General features: G+C 40.3%; 1 protein-coding gene across 1 annotated transcript in view; it reads right to left on the reverse strand.

The window, feature by feature from the left end:
• Positions 1–14743, reverse strand: part of COL6A6 (collagen type VI alpha 6 chain) — a 116288-nt gene that overhangs the window by 76488 nt on the left and 25057 nt on the right. Inside the window, exons 10-17 of the mRNA XM_061424879.1 lie at positions 12224–12378; positions 8187–8279; positions 6770–6823; positions 4222–4293; positions 4110–4136; positions 3742–3786; positions 3598–3651; positions 2755–2817 (exon numbers count right to left, since the gene is read on the reverse strand). Coding sequence (XP_061280863.1) covers positions 2755–2817; positions 3598–3651; positions 3742–3786; positions 4110–4136; positions 4222–4293; positions 6770–6823; positions 8187–8279; positions 12224–12378 — 563 coding nt within the window. The remainder of the gene's footprint in view (positions 1–2754; positions 2818–3597; positions 3652–3741; positions 3787–4109; positions 4137–4221; positions 4294–6769; positions 6824–8186; positions 8280–12223; positions 12379–14743) is intronic.

Here is a 14743-nt window from a genome sequence, read left to right on the forward strand (position 1 = left end):
ATTAAATTGAATCACAATTTTATAGCAACACCCCAAGTGAATTTTGGGCCATCATACACCAATGACTGAAATGTCCTTGCGTTTGAACTACTATTTCTTCATTACCCTTATTTGTGGATATATTTTTGTTTCTAATTAGACACTTTGAAGTTGTTTGAAACTCTTGCATTATCAGAGTATTATCATATGCCAATGTTATTTTCAAGTACAAATTCCTCTGCTTTTTAAATAGAGTTATCTCCAATACATACATAACATTGATACTTGTCAGTATGTACAGTATAAAATTCTTTCTCTGAACAACCACGTGTGCTGGAGGAGGGGTTATTAAAGACAAGGTTATTAAAGACAAGGTCCTGTGACATTCCCAGTTGCCCCACATCCTTATCAGCACTTAGTACTGTTAGTTTTATACATTTTAGGGTCTCTGATGGTTGTGGTACACTGCTCTGGTGCATTGATAGTGGGAGTATAAATCAGTGCAAACTTTTTGGAAAACTGTTTGGCTGTAAAGATTTAAGTGACTGTCATCCAGACAGTCTACTCCCAAAGTATAGACCCAGTAAAAATGTGTATGAAAGACACATACAAGAATGTATGTATCAGTAATATTTATAAAAGCATAATCTAGAACAACTGAAACATCTATCAGTAGCAGAATGGAGAAACAGATCAAGGAATATTCACACAATGAAATATTCATTCATTCAAAAAGCTAAGATCATGGCATTTGGTCCCATCACTTCATGGCAAATAGATGGGGAAACAATGGAAACAGTGACAGACTTCATTTTCTTGAGCTCCAAAATCATGGCAGATGGTGACTGCAGCCATGATATTAAAAGATGCTTGCTCCTTGGAAGAAAAGCTATCACCCACCTAGACAGCATATTAAAAAGTAGAGACGTTACTTTGCCAACAAAGGTCTGTCTAGTCAAGGCTATGATTTTTCCAGTAGACATGTATGGATGTGACAGTTGGACTATAAAGAAAGCTGAGTCCAAAGAATTGATGCTTTTGAACTGTGGTGTTGAAGACTCCTGAGACTCCCTTGGACTGCAAGGAGATCAAACCAGTCCATCCTAAAGGAAATCAGTCCTGAATATTCATTGGAAGGACTGATGCTGAAGCTGAAATTCCAATACTTTGGCCTCCTGATGTGAAGAACCGACTCATTAGAAAAGACCCTGATCCTGGGAAAGACTGAAGGCAGGAGGAGAAGGGGATGACAGAGGATGAGATGGTTGGATGGCATCACCAACTCGATGGACATGAGTTTGAGCAAGCTCTGGGAGTTGGTGATGGACAGGGAAGTGTGGTGTACTGCAGTCCCTGGGGCAAAGAGTCGGACATGACTGAGTGACTGAACTGAACCTAACTCAACTGAGTAAGATTGAATGGACTACTGATATTCACCACACTGATTCATCTCAGAAGTATATACTTGAGCAAAAGAAGCTGGGAATGAAAAGTACATCCTGTATAATACCAGTGAAAAGTTCAATAATGGGTAAAACTGATTCATGGTCCTGAGACAGTGTGATTACCTTAGGGAGGGCTGGTAGTGACTGAAGTACACATGAGGGGGTTTGGGCATTATTCTACTCTTGTCTGATGTTCTGTTTCTTTACCTGAGTAGTGAGGGCACAGGGTACTTACAGTCATCAAGCTGTGAATTCATAATTTGTGTACTTTTCTGATGCATGTTACAGCTTAACAGTAAATTCAAGAGATCTAATGAATAGCATGGTGATTATAAGCTGTGATACTGTATTATACACTCCACAGCTGCTAAAAGACTAGGTTTTAAATATTCTTACCACACAAAAAAAGTGATAATTATGTACCTGTTAAAGGACTTAGCTAACACTAAGGCGGTAATGCTAATATGTAAATATATCAAACTAACCTGGACGTGAGTTTGAGTGAACTCCAGGAGTTGGTGATGGACAGGGAGGCCTGGCGTGCTGCAATTCATGGGGTCACAAAGAGTCGGACACAACTGAGCAACTGAACTGAACTGAACCTGTTGTACATCTTAAACTTATGCAACGTTATATAGATATCACATTGTATACACAATTTTACCTCAACTTCTAAAGTTTTAATGAATGTTTAAAAAAACCTACAAAATCCTAATTCATTAAGGTTTTGAAGATTGACGTGTGGGTGATCAAAGTCCTAGAGTACTGATGTCCAATGGACTTGGCATATCCCCTAGGCTGGCACGCGTCCTGTTGGCTTTGGTGTAGGTTATGCCTGCTCAACTGGGTTGCATCCCCATTAAAGCAGGTATTTCTGGGCTAATGTACTTTTTGCCTAATGTACTTTTAGCTGACTTGGACTCAAGGAAATGAAGCTAATATTCTCAATGGAGAAAGACTCTTGGAGAAGAGAAAAAAGAGATGGCTCCATTTCTTTCATCCTGTCCATATTTTGAGGAAGATAATGGAATGAAGTGGAATTCCTTCATAGCTCTGAAGCACAAGGAAGTTCTGAAAATGTTTTCTCAAAAATTACATATGCAAACAGTGGCAAGACTGTCTCACTGTCCATACTCATCTTGTACATGAAGAGTATCAGGCACAAGGGACTTGCTTTTAAAACTCTAAACAGTTGTGCCCATGACGATTTCAATTCAGAACTGCCACGGTAATGCTTAAAGTAGCGATCCCTCTCCCCACCGGAAGCGCTGGTGGGAAATGAGCCCTGACGTGACGTTAGTTTGCAGCCCCTCAGTCAAAGCACACTTACTGGGTCTCCACGCAAGCCCTTTGCTCCATGGTCCCCAGAAATTCCTCTCTCTCCCGGGATTCCCTAAAGTCAACACAAAGGAGAAGAAGGACAAGAATTTTAAGTGACATTAATAAAAACAAGGAGCTTATCTTCTCCCTGATTTAAATTATTAAATGTTTTCCTACTAAAGTTATTTTGTAGAGAAGAGGAACAACCAATAGATTCAGGCACCATGTGAATAATTTAACAGTGGCCACAATTATTCGCCACAGTGATAAATTCTGTGTTCCAGACAGATTCATTGTCTTGTCCATTATTTTGTAACTACTGTATGCACCAGGTTTTGGTTTTATCCTTCTTTTGATGAGGCAACTGAGATTCAGAGAGATTATCCATATTTGACTCCCTACCCCTGAGTTTGGTTGTGGCTCATTCTGGTCAACAGAAAGAATAAGATCTACTTGTAAGATCTACAGTGTCACCATGAGAGTGCCAAGCCTCGGCCCCAAGGGCCCTCGAGAGAGCCTGTGTGTTTCTACTTGTTCCCTTGCGCTTCAGCTGTGGCCATAAAAGGCCGGACAGCTCTCTGCTCCCAGAAGGATAAGAAGAGAGAAGTGAAACAAAGCCCCCAGCCAACCTACAGACACATGAGCCAAGCTCAGCCACGTACCGCCTAGACCAGCGGAACTTCCCAGACACATCAGAAATTACTGCTTCTTGTTGTGTGCAGTTGAAGTCTTCTGGTTATCCTAAAACCCTTTCATGATCCTAGCTGACAGCTATTCCTGGTGTAGCTGCCTTACAAGTCACACCTTGAATTCCCAGTACAGTTTCTACATTATCCCTTTATTGAATGCCTACCTGGGCTCCTTCATTGCCTTTCTCTCCTTTTGCTCCAGGAAGACCACTATCACCCTAAAACACAGAGAACAATAAACTCATATTCTCATTTTCTTAACAAGAACTAGCTCAGAGGGTTTTCATGATACAAAGAGAAGGTTCGACCTGTTCTCCATTTAAGCCATCAATTCCACTTTCCCCAGCTTCTCCCTGAAAAGACAGATGTGATCAGAATACAGTGCACTGCATTTACGTGGAAAGAAGCCAGACACCAAATTAAAAGTCAAATTTTGTGTTCTATATACATGCTCTTTGCTAGGCTGGCCCTGGGTCATATTTAAGATTACTGAGTCATAGAAATTGTCAACCAAAACCAAACATGGTCTGCAATAAAAGGCATTAGTAAACAAAATGAAATAATTAGCAATAAAAAGGAAGGTCAACAAAACTTCATTTGTACAATCTACTGGTCAATCACCTCAAAAATAATTCTAGGTAACAGATGGGCAGATAAATGATGTTTGGTACCATACCTCCTGTCCATTTAGTCCTCTGTTTCCCTGGAAATAGAAAGGACAGCAGGGGTTAGTGTAGGAAAAGGAATTAACGTTGGGAAGCCTTCACAGTGCTTCTTGCAATCCTTACCTTAGGGCCCTTGGCACCATAGCATCCTTTAGTACCTTGTTCTCCCACAGGTCCACTGGCTCCTCTTTCTCCCTAAGGAAGAGCACATACTCAGACGAGCTTTTCGTATCGTCATCTGGAATCTGTCTTGGAAATCTGACAACCTTTGTGTTGGATTAAAAAAGTGCAACTGCTCATGGGTTTATAACCCAGAATTCATGCTTATGAAAACTGACAGTGGAAGTAAATCAGAGCTACTCTGATGACAATCCTCTGTGTTGGATCCCACCTGGATACTCTCCAGGGTGGGACAGTATCTAAGTAAAACAGACATACAACAACTGGCAGCTAAGATGCATTCTCAAGATTTCAGAAGACATTCTGGGAATAGACAGTGAAGAATTGATGAGACATCGGAGCATGATGCTCTAGGTATGACCTAAGCAAGGGGCAGATTTCTTGACCAAATTCCTTCCCTTTCTCTCTATCTTTAACCTAAACCCACTCCTATGATCTGGTCTTATTAATCCCACCAGCCGGTGCAGTCTTGTGAGCTGAAACAAAGATGTCATCCTCAGCCACTGTCTCCCCAAGTGGTCACCAAGGCACATCCATTCAACCTCCTTAGCGTATCTATTCACACTGCCCTAAATTTTGTCCTGCACCTGCTGCTGCAAGGCTTCTACCTGCAATCCCTACCTTGTCATCCTCCATGATGTTGCCTGAGCATGCTTTCTAAGCCCATGCCCTAGCCATTTTTAATCCTGTGCTTGAACATCATGGAAACAGTGGAAACAGTGACAGACTTTATTTCTGGGGGCTACAGATGGTGACTGCAGCCATGAAATTAAAAGATGCTTGCTCCTTGGAAGAAAAGCTATGACCAACCTAGACAGCATATTAAAAAGCAGAGACATTACTTTGCCAACAAATGTCCGTCTAGTCAAGGCTATGGTTTTTCTAGTAGTCATGTATGGATGTGAGAGTTGGACTATTAAGAAAGCTGAGCACCAAAAAATTGATGCTTTTGAACTGTGGTGTTGGAGAGGACTCTTGAGAGTCCCTTGGTCTGCAAGGAGATCAAACCAGTCCATCCTAAAGGAAATCAGTCTTGAATATTCACGGGAAGGACTGATGCTGAAGCTGAAATTCCAATACTTCGGCCACCTGACGCAAAGAATTGACTCATTTGAAAAGACTTTGATGCTGGTGAAGATTGAAGGCAGGAGGAGAAGGGCACGACAGAGGATGAGATGGTTGGATAGCATCACTGACTCAATGGACATGGGTTTGGGTGGACTCCGGGAGTTGGTGATGGATAGGGAGGCATGTTGTGCTTCAGTCCATGGGGTTGCAAAGAGTTGGACATGACTGAGTGACTGAACTAACTAACTAAACATCATTAAGTGATGCCCATCAACTGGAAGACACCTCCAAATCTTTCTCAGAGTACTCGAGACTCCCAGAATTCTGGGTCTTGCACCTTGATCTCTCACTGTGTCCTGGATTCTGGCCATGTTGACCATATGTCATTCTGCAAACACACAATTCTCTGACTCAGTTCCACACCCTTGATCACACTGTTCTCCCTGTAGTAGAATATTCTTCCCCCTTTAGCCTGGAGAAAGTTCTATCTGTCCTCAGATGCCACCCAAGCATTACCCCCTGTCTGCAGCCTTCCTCTCAGGCTGTCACCTGAGGCGGTTCAGTATTTGCACTTCCACACTCTATCGCATGGCACCTCGTATACCTCGAGCAGAGTTCTCGTGTATAACACCTAGACCTACTGCTTCTCATGTGTCTTTCCAATAGTCTGGAATTTGCCTGAGATAGGATCGATCTTTTTTTTTCTTTATTTTTATTTCTGTGGTCTAGCAGTGTGCCTGGCACATGGAAAGATACCTTAAGATGTATCTGTTAAATGAATGATGAGTGTATTTATGATGAGGTCTTTGATAAATAATGTGATAAATTGTAAGATGGTTAATATACACTTATTAAATGGATGGATGGAAGGAAGGAGGGAAAGAAGGAAGGAAAGATAAATGGATGAATAGGTTCAAGAAAGGGCAAGGTCCTAGACAAGCAGTGTGGTGAGTGGGTTTACTCATGCAGAATGGAAGGGGGAAATGGCAGTGATTTGACTCTCCTAGTGAAAAAGAGCTAGGAGTCAGACACGACTGAGTAACTTCACTTTGACTTTTCACTTTCATGCATTGGAGAAGGAAATGGCAACCCACTCCAGTGTTCTTGCCTGGAGAATCCCAGGGACGGGGGAGCCTGGTGGGCTGCCGTCTATGGGGTTGCACAGAGTCGGACACGACTGAAGCGACTTAGCAGCAGCAGCAGCAGTGAAAAAGAGAAGTTTTTCATTGAGTTGATTATACAGTGTTGGTGGATAGTCCAAGAGGGGACAGTAAGTTAATAAAACATTGGTGACCTGGAAAAACCTCAAACTTTGCGAGTGAATCCTTAGAACTTTTCTTGCTTCCTTCTGAAATGATACAAATGCTTTCATAGCATAGATATGTTCTTAGGAATAAATGGAGCTGGAAAAACCTTGACTTACAGCAGTGCCTTCCTCTCCCAGGTAGCCTTCACTGCCTTTAAAACCTGGAAGTCCCTGGGAATGAGGAAAGGAAGGATACATTAGCACTCCATAGACCAAAACTCAGAGGTAATCAAGCAAGAATTCCTCAACTTCACAGTTTTACTTTATGTAGAATAGTATGAGTTTGCAAAATACAGCCTCCCCCCCCCCCAACCTAAGCTACATTTACACACATAAAAATAATGGAATTTTGAGACAAGTATCCAGATAACTCAAGGGTGGGTGTATGAGAAACATTTTCCATAGCTCTCTCTGGGGTTTAGAGCTGGAGTTTATACAGCTGGAGTTTTTTTCCTAGACAAACATTCTATGAACACAGCTATATTTGCCCCTGACAGGCTAGAATTATCCCCTTCTCATTAAAAATTCTTTTTGAGGATTTATGCTACATGTAAAATAGACCACACATATTTCTTTCCATTTTTCCTGATACCTGTTTAAAAAAATTCTACCATTCTCTGTACATGAAATCAAAGCACTCAGGAAATAATTAGCCCAAAAACTTTCTTCAGAGCGACAGCCATGGTGATTTGGAAGTTACAGTGCTATCTATAAGTTATCCAAAATCAAACACATGTGTAAATAAGTAGGACTGAAAATTTTAAACACATCTATGGTATGTTTATGCATATTTGAACATTTCCTCAAAGCCCAAATCATATTTTCACGTAAGGGTACATTAACTTCTTTGGGTTAGGAAATACATGAATCTGTTGTTAGTTACTGTTTTCAGACTTGGTCTGTTTTTACTTATATATTTATGGCAGTATTTTTGTCTGGGTAGAGCTGAATGAAACATCTTGGCATCTCTTGCTGTGACAGGGTGATCTGATCTAGCTTTTCAGCAGACTACACAACTTATTCCCTATCTGATTTAAATAACTCTGCAGCCATTAAAAACAGAAATTAAATTGACTCCTTAGTATTTAGGAAGCTTTCATTATTCAACATAAGAGATCCCAGTTGGTTTTTCTGCATCTTGTCATCACTGCCAGGACACTGGATAATCAACAATCTAGGCAGTTTCTCTCTCTCTCTCTCTTTTTTTCCTTTTGGCTGTTCCGCCTGGCATGTAGGTCAAAACTACACTCCCTCAGTGGAAGCATGGACTCATAACCACTGGACTGCCAGGGACATCTCATCAGCAGTTTTTCTCTTGATGCTTTTATAAAAAGGTTTTTTTTTTTTTTTTTTTTTTTTTTTTAAGACTCCAATTTAGAAAACCAAGAAGAAACCTATCTAATTTGACATATAAGCAGTATGATAAATGGTTACCTCAAAGGCTCTACCTAGGAGCCCTTATTTCTACCTAAACCTGTTTCTGAAAAACATACTATATTCAAATAAAATGAGCCACTATTGCAACTGAAATCACCGTTTTCCCTGCTGGTCCAGGGTCTCCCCTTGTGCCATCTCCTCCAATGCACTTGCAGAATAAACAGCAGCACGTCCTTTCTGCAACATTGACCTTGAGGAGGGTAGGAATACGTTACATTTGGTGGTATCGCTGCCCAGTCACACTCACACACAAGCTCAAGGTGCTCTAGAGAGGATGAGGGAGACAGGCTTTACCTTTCATCTTGCCTTCTGTGATCTTCATTCTCCACCATATGAGGAATTCAGAATAAACTCAAAGATGTTTTTGTGTTCTCAAAAAAGCATCAGTTTTGCCACAGCCAACTCACTGCACACTAATTTATTAATGGGCTCTCCTGTGCCCACATTGACCATGGTATTGTTAATTACCCTGTATAATTCTGCCCCTAATAGTTTGTTCAATAAAAAGAATACATGCTGGGTTTTTTCTTTTCCCTTTTCCTGTTTTTTGAAATATTTGTATGCTGGAGAATTTAGACACTGTCCATTGTCACATTGCTTGGCATGGAGTTCAACGGTCAACACTTCTAGAACAGTTTGTGTGGGACAGGATTTCAAAGACACCAATTATGTGTTCAACATTCAGAAGCACTTGCTGTAGAGGGTGGGCATATGAAGAGATTTTATACTCTGGTTACATTTTTTTACTCTGGATAAAAAGCACGTTATATATTTAAAAAATCTGAGTGAATTTCATCCTGGACCTAGTTAGTCATCCCCTGAAAAACTGACATAGTCCATCACATTTGGGGGCTTCTCTGGTGATTCAGTTGGTAAAGAATCTGCCTGCAACGCAGGCCACCCAGGTTCACTTCCTGGGTCAGGAAGATCCCCTGGAGAAGGGAATGACAACCCACTCCAGTATTCTTGCCTGGAGAACAATTAACCCATAATATTTATTTTAAGGAAACTTCTGTCTACGATAAATACTGTGATTTGCCTCAGTGGCAATCAATCTTTGTGTTGAGAAGTTTCCCATCAAAATTCTAGTGTGATGAAAAATGAAAATATTTTGTTATAACCATTTCACAATTTCTCCTCTAAATTGTTTCTTTTTATATACTGTTTCTTTTCTGATATTGGAAAATTCTGTTTCCCCGCCCCCCCGCCCCATAAACCTCAGAAAACCCAATAAAACTTGAAATGTGTGAAACCAAACAACAACAACAAAATGGATTCTGTGATTTCATATTAGATGATATCAATTTTCTTTGGATCACTAACATCCTACAGCATATTTTACTATTAACATTAAAATGGGCTATTTCCAAAATTAAACATTTCTTATACAGTATTGCATTTATGTGACATCTAAAAACTGATAACCTTGTTTGAAGAATAACTTCCTCCCTCTAAGAATTACCAATTTTAAATTACAAATTTCAGAGACAGAAAAAAAGTTTGTAAAATAGACACCATTTTCCCATGTAGAAAGGAATTACAGCAAAACTTCCACATTAAGTTACAAGAAAACTTCTATATTCTCTAAGCAATTATTTTTACATGGTTACTACACTGAAGTGAAGTGAAGTCGCTCAGTCATGTCCAACTCTTGGCGACCCCATGGACTGTAGCTTATCAAGTTCCTCCGTCCATGGGATTTTCCAGGCAAGAGTGCTGGAGTGGATTGCCATTTCCTTCTCCAGGGGATCTTCCCAACCCAGGAATTGAACCCAGGTCTCCCGCATTGCAGGCAGACGCTTTACCGTCTGAGCCACCAGGGAAGCCAAGAGATGCTTAGAGATGATATTCTCTAAGCAATTATTTTTACATGGTTACTACACTGAACACACTGTTTAAATATCTATATGTGAGATCTATTGTCAGAAGGTAGCAGGAGAATGGATAAAGAAGCTGTCGTATGTATATACAATAGAATATTACTCAGTCATAAAAAGGAATGCATTTGAGTCACTTCTAGTGAGGTGGATAAACCTAGAGCCTATTATACAGAGTGAACTAAGTCAGAGGAGAAAAACGAATATCATTTATTAATGCATATATATAGAATCTAGAAAGATGATACTGATGAATTTATTTGCAGAGCATCAGTCGGAGAAGGCGATGGCACCCCACTCCAGTACTCTTGCCTGGAAAATCCCATGGACGGAGGAGCCTGGTAGGCTGCAGTCCATGGGGTTGTGAAGAGTCGGACACGACTGAGTGACTTCATTTTCACTTTTCACTTTCATGCATTGGAGAAGGAAATGGCAACCCACTCCGTATTGTTGCCTGGAGAATCCCAGGAATGGGAGCCTGGTGGGCTGCCGTGTATGGGGTCACACAGAGTCAGACACGACTGAAGTGACTTAATAGCAGCAGCAGCAACAGAGACACAGATATACAGAACAGACTTATGGACGTGGGCAGAAGGCAAGAAAGGAGACAGTGGGATGTATGGAGAAAGTTAACATGGAGACATATGCATTATCATATGTAATCTAGATAGCCAATGGGAATTTGCTCTATGACTCAGGGGACTCAAATCAGGGCTCTATAACAACCTGGAAGGGTGGGGTGGGGAGGGAGGTTTAAGAGGGAGAGGACAGAGGCATGCCCATAGCTGATTTACATTGGTATTTGGCAGAAACCAATGCAGGAGTGTAAAGCAGTTATCCTTCAATTAAAAATAAATAGAGCTTCCCTGGTGGCTCAGATGGCAAAGAATCCACCTGCAATGCGGGAGACTGGGTTTGATCCCTGGGTTGGGAAGATCCCCTGGAGAAGGAAATGGCAACATACTCCAGTATTCTTGCTTGGAGAATCCCATGTACAGAGGAGCCTGGTGGGCTACATACAGTCCATGGGGTCTCAAGAGTCGGACACAACTTAGCCACTAAACCACCACCAAAAATAAATAAATTTAATTATAAAACAGAAAGTAGCAGGAGCCAGCACCTTACTGGGAAGTGTCTTGATATGCTGATTACAGATTTTATAAATTATAAGCAAATTGCAAATTTTCAGTCTCTCATTAAAGGTGAAACTAGTCATAGATAACTTGAAAACCTTCACCAAGCTAGTTTGAATTCTTGTATATTTCTAAAAGAAAAAGGATTGTGATGCATCTTATTTAGGGATTAGGTTCTAAAAAGAGATAGATCATAAGGCATAAATTTCCATCAGTCAAGACAACCTTTAAACATCTTTCCATCATAAAGTATGACATGGGAGGTCCATCATCACATCACTAGTTTTTCTTCCAAGACTGGAACAGATGTTCTTTTTTCAATTGAACTCTATGGAATCAGCTCTATTCACAGGCCATTTGCAGAAAAAAAACACATATCTTAAACAGCAGAATCATATTCAGTGTGGTGAATTTTGGCATTTAGTATCTGCAAGGAATGTGAAAACTGGCTGACTGGGGGATCAGCCAAGTCACTCTTACAGCTCAGACACCCTTTGGTGGCATATTTATTGACTGCAATTTGGGCAGGATTATAGGTGCTATTTAGTTTCTTCTTCCTTCTTCTTTTTCTCTTGGCTACGCATATAAATTAAACATGCTTTCAGACATAGAAAAGAAACTTATGGTTACCAAAGGGGAAAGTTGTGGGGGAAGGATAATAAGGAGTTTGGGATTAACATAAACATACTACTATATATAAAATAGATAACCAACAAGGACCTACTGTATAGCACAGGGAACTATAGTCAATACTTTATAATAACCTATAAGGGAAAAGAATTGGAAAAAGAATATGTGTATATATACATCCATATATATATATACACATTTATAACCTAATCACTTTGCTGTAACCTGAAATTAATACAATGTAAATAAACTATACTTTGATAAATAAATAGAGAACAATAACAAAAAGAAACATGCTTTGACATTGCTCTACAATACGACGATATGATGTTTCTTTCAAAACACCCTTTCATTTTGGCTTTTCACAAAATCAGAAAAGCCTGGTTCTACTCCCAAATGAACAAAATTAGTTCACATTCATAAGCCTAAATATGAACCCTATATACAAAACAAATAAAACATTTAAACTCATGAGCCTTTTCTGAGTGACTTACCAGGTGCTTTGACAATTGGCTCCCAAGATCCCTGGTCCCAAGAGTGAGCTGCGTCCTGTACTCAAATCCTTTCCCAAATTCAATGTACAGAAGATCAGCCAGGTCGCTGGAACTGGTGGGTCCATCCAGAGCAACAGTGATGAGGGCATTCAGGCCTAGCCAACAGTCAACAGTTCTCCAGTTAAGCAGAGTAGGGCTCCTTTACGCTCTTTGCATAGGTATGAGAGTTGCCATTCCAGGAAGCCGGTTGCAAGAGGAACACTCATTTTACCCTCATTCACTCTCCCCAACCACACACTGTAAAACTGACAAGTGACAGAGTCATCACTAGCGAATGAAAGAATTTCCATTTTTCAAAACTAGAGTGGAGAATAATTTATATAATAAATTATAACAGATCCTTGAGGTCTCTGGTGACTTAAAGTAACATAGTGAGTTTAAAAGACTCCACAGAGAAAAGGGAAGCCTCCTACACTGGTGGTTGGAATGTAAATGCCGCCACTACAGAAACATTATGGAGGTTCTTCAAAAACCTATAAACAGAGCTATCACATGACCCAGCAATCCCATTCCTGGGCATATATCCAGACAAAACTATAAGTCAAAAAGATACACGCACCCCAATGTTCACAGCAGTACTCTTCACCATAGTCAAGACTTGGAAGCAAACTAAATATCCATCAAGAGACGAATGGATAAAGAAGTGTGATACATATCGTATATATATTACTCAGTCATAAAAGAAAGAATGAAATAATGCCATTCGCAGCTACATGAATGGACCTAGAGATTATGGTACTGAGAGAAGTCAGAAAGAGAAAGACAAATACCATATGATATCACTTATCTGTGGGATCTACACTACGACACAAACGAACTTATTCACAAAGGAAAACAGACTCTACGCTTGAGTCGTCACAAACACAGAAAACGAATTTATGGTCACCAGAGGGGAGAGGAGGTGGGAGGGATAAATAAGGATAAATTAGGATAAATTAGGACTTTGGGATTAGCAGGCAAAACTACCATACGTAAAATAGACAACAAAGGCCTACTACACAGCACACGGAACTGTAGCCCGCACTCTGTAATGGACCACGGTGGAAAAGGATTTGAAAAGGACTGCACCTCCATATCTGAATCACTTTGCACGATACCACAGACCAGCACATTGTAAGTCAACTATATTTAGTAGCAGCAATAAGGAATCCACAGAGCATACTAAAGCACAGAGGAATTCATATGTCAGGGAAGTAAGTATTCTTAATTTTTGCCACTTGAAAGGGAGGTCCTTGGAGCAGTAGTGGGGTCTTCATCTGGAAGCTTATCAGAAATGCAGAACTTCAGGCCTCATCCAGACCCGCAGAATCAGAATCTATCTTTTAATAAAATCTCCAGGTGATTCACATTAAAGCTTGAGAAGCGTAACTCTAAATGACAATCTGGTTGGAATTACATGTACAAGAGACAGTTAAAGGTCTCTTGTAAGGCAATTAGAAGCAAATGTCATATAACCAACCAGAGCTGTGACTCATAGACTCTGGAAGTTTATAGATCAACATATTTCAAAGAGGACTTTTAGAGACTAAGAAAGTGTTGACTTATTTTATAAAGTAAGGACATTAAATGGTGATGGTACTAAGCCGGGCAATCATTAGGGTCGAGGTAACCATGCAACAACTGCGCTCTCATTTATTGATAATTACTATGTGCCTAGATGTTGGCTAAGTGCTTTACATGCATTACCTTATTTTTAAGATATAAATACAACATTACAGGTAAGTGTGGTTACAGCTCTATTTTACAGATGAGCAAAGGTTTTCATCCAACAGCACAACTTCAAAGCTTACACTCAAAGGACATTTTAATAACAAAAATGTACTAAAGACATAATAATAAAGGCCAGTCCTAAAGTTGGATAAATTCAGTTTTATGGAAACATAACTATTTGGCATACCCTTTGTCACTTTATTAGGGATAGGTGAAGAATTCTTTGGATGAGACTTGAAAACCAGTGGATCAGAATAGATAAAGAATATTCCAAGGACGTGGCAGAGTCAAGAGTGCTTTCTTATAGAAGTTTCTATGTGATTTTGAGAGGAAAAGGAGAGTAAAGAGAACAGTTTCAGGGATACAGTGGGGAGGCTCAAGTTCTACAACAGCAAACAATGTGGTTGCTGACACGAAATAAAGGAAGAAATACCAAAGAATAGGGTGCCTAACCTGTCCTGGTTTGCCAGAACTCTCCTGGCTTGAGTGCTGACAGTCTCTGGTTTGTCTCAAGCAAACAAAGACAGGTCACTTCCAAGAGTGAGAATGATGGGGAGAAGCGGGATCGGGGCTGGGAGAGGCCACGAAGAGCGCCAGGTTCATCAACTCGTGTCTAATGATCAAAAGGAGGCGTGCCAGTGGGCCTATCTAGAAGGCGAAAAGATCTCACATCCGATATTTCTTGTAAGTTCCAAGAAAGGTAGAAGTTTAAGAGTTATGAGAACCACGGGGTTGTTGATTTGCCGGAAA

The sequence above is a fragment of the Bos javanicus genome, chromosome 1 (assembly GCF_032452875.1).
Source record: "Bos javanicus breed banteng chromosome 1, ARS-OSU_banteng_1.0, whole genome shotgun sequence".
Taxonomy (NCBI): domain Eukaryota; kingdom Metazoa; phylum Chordata; class Mammalia; order Artiodactyla; family Bovidae; genus Bos; species Bos javanicus.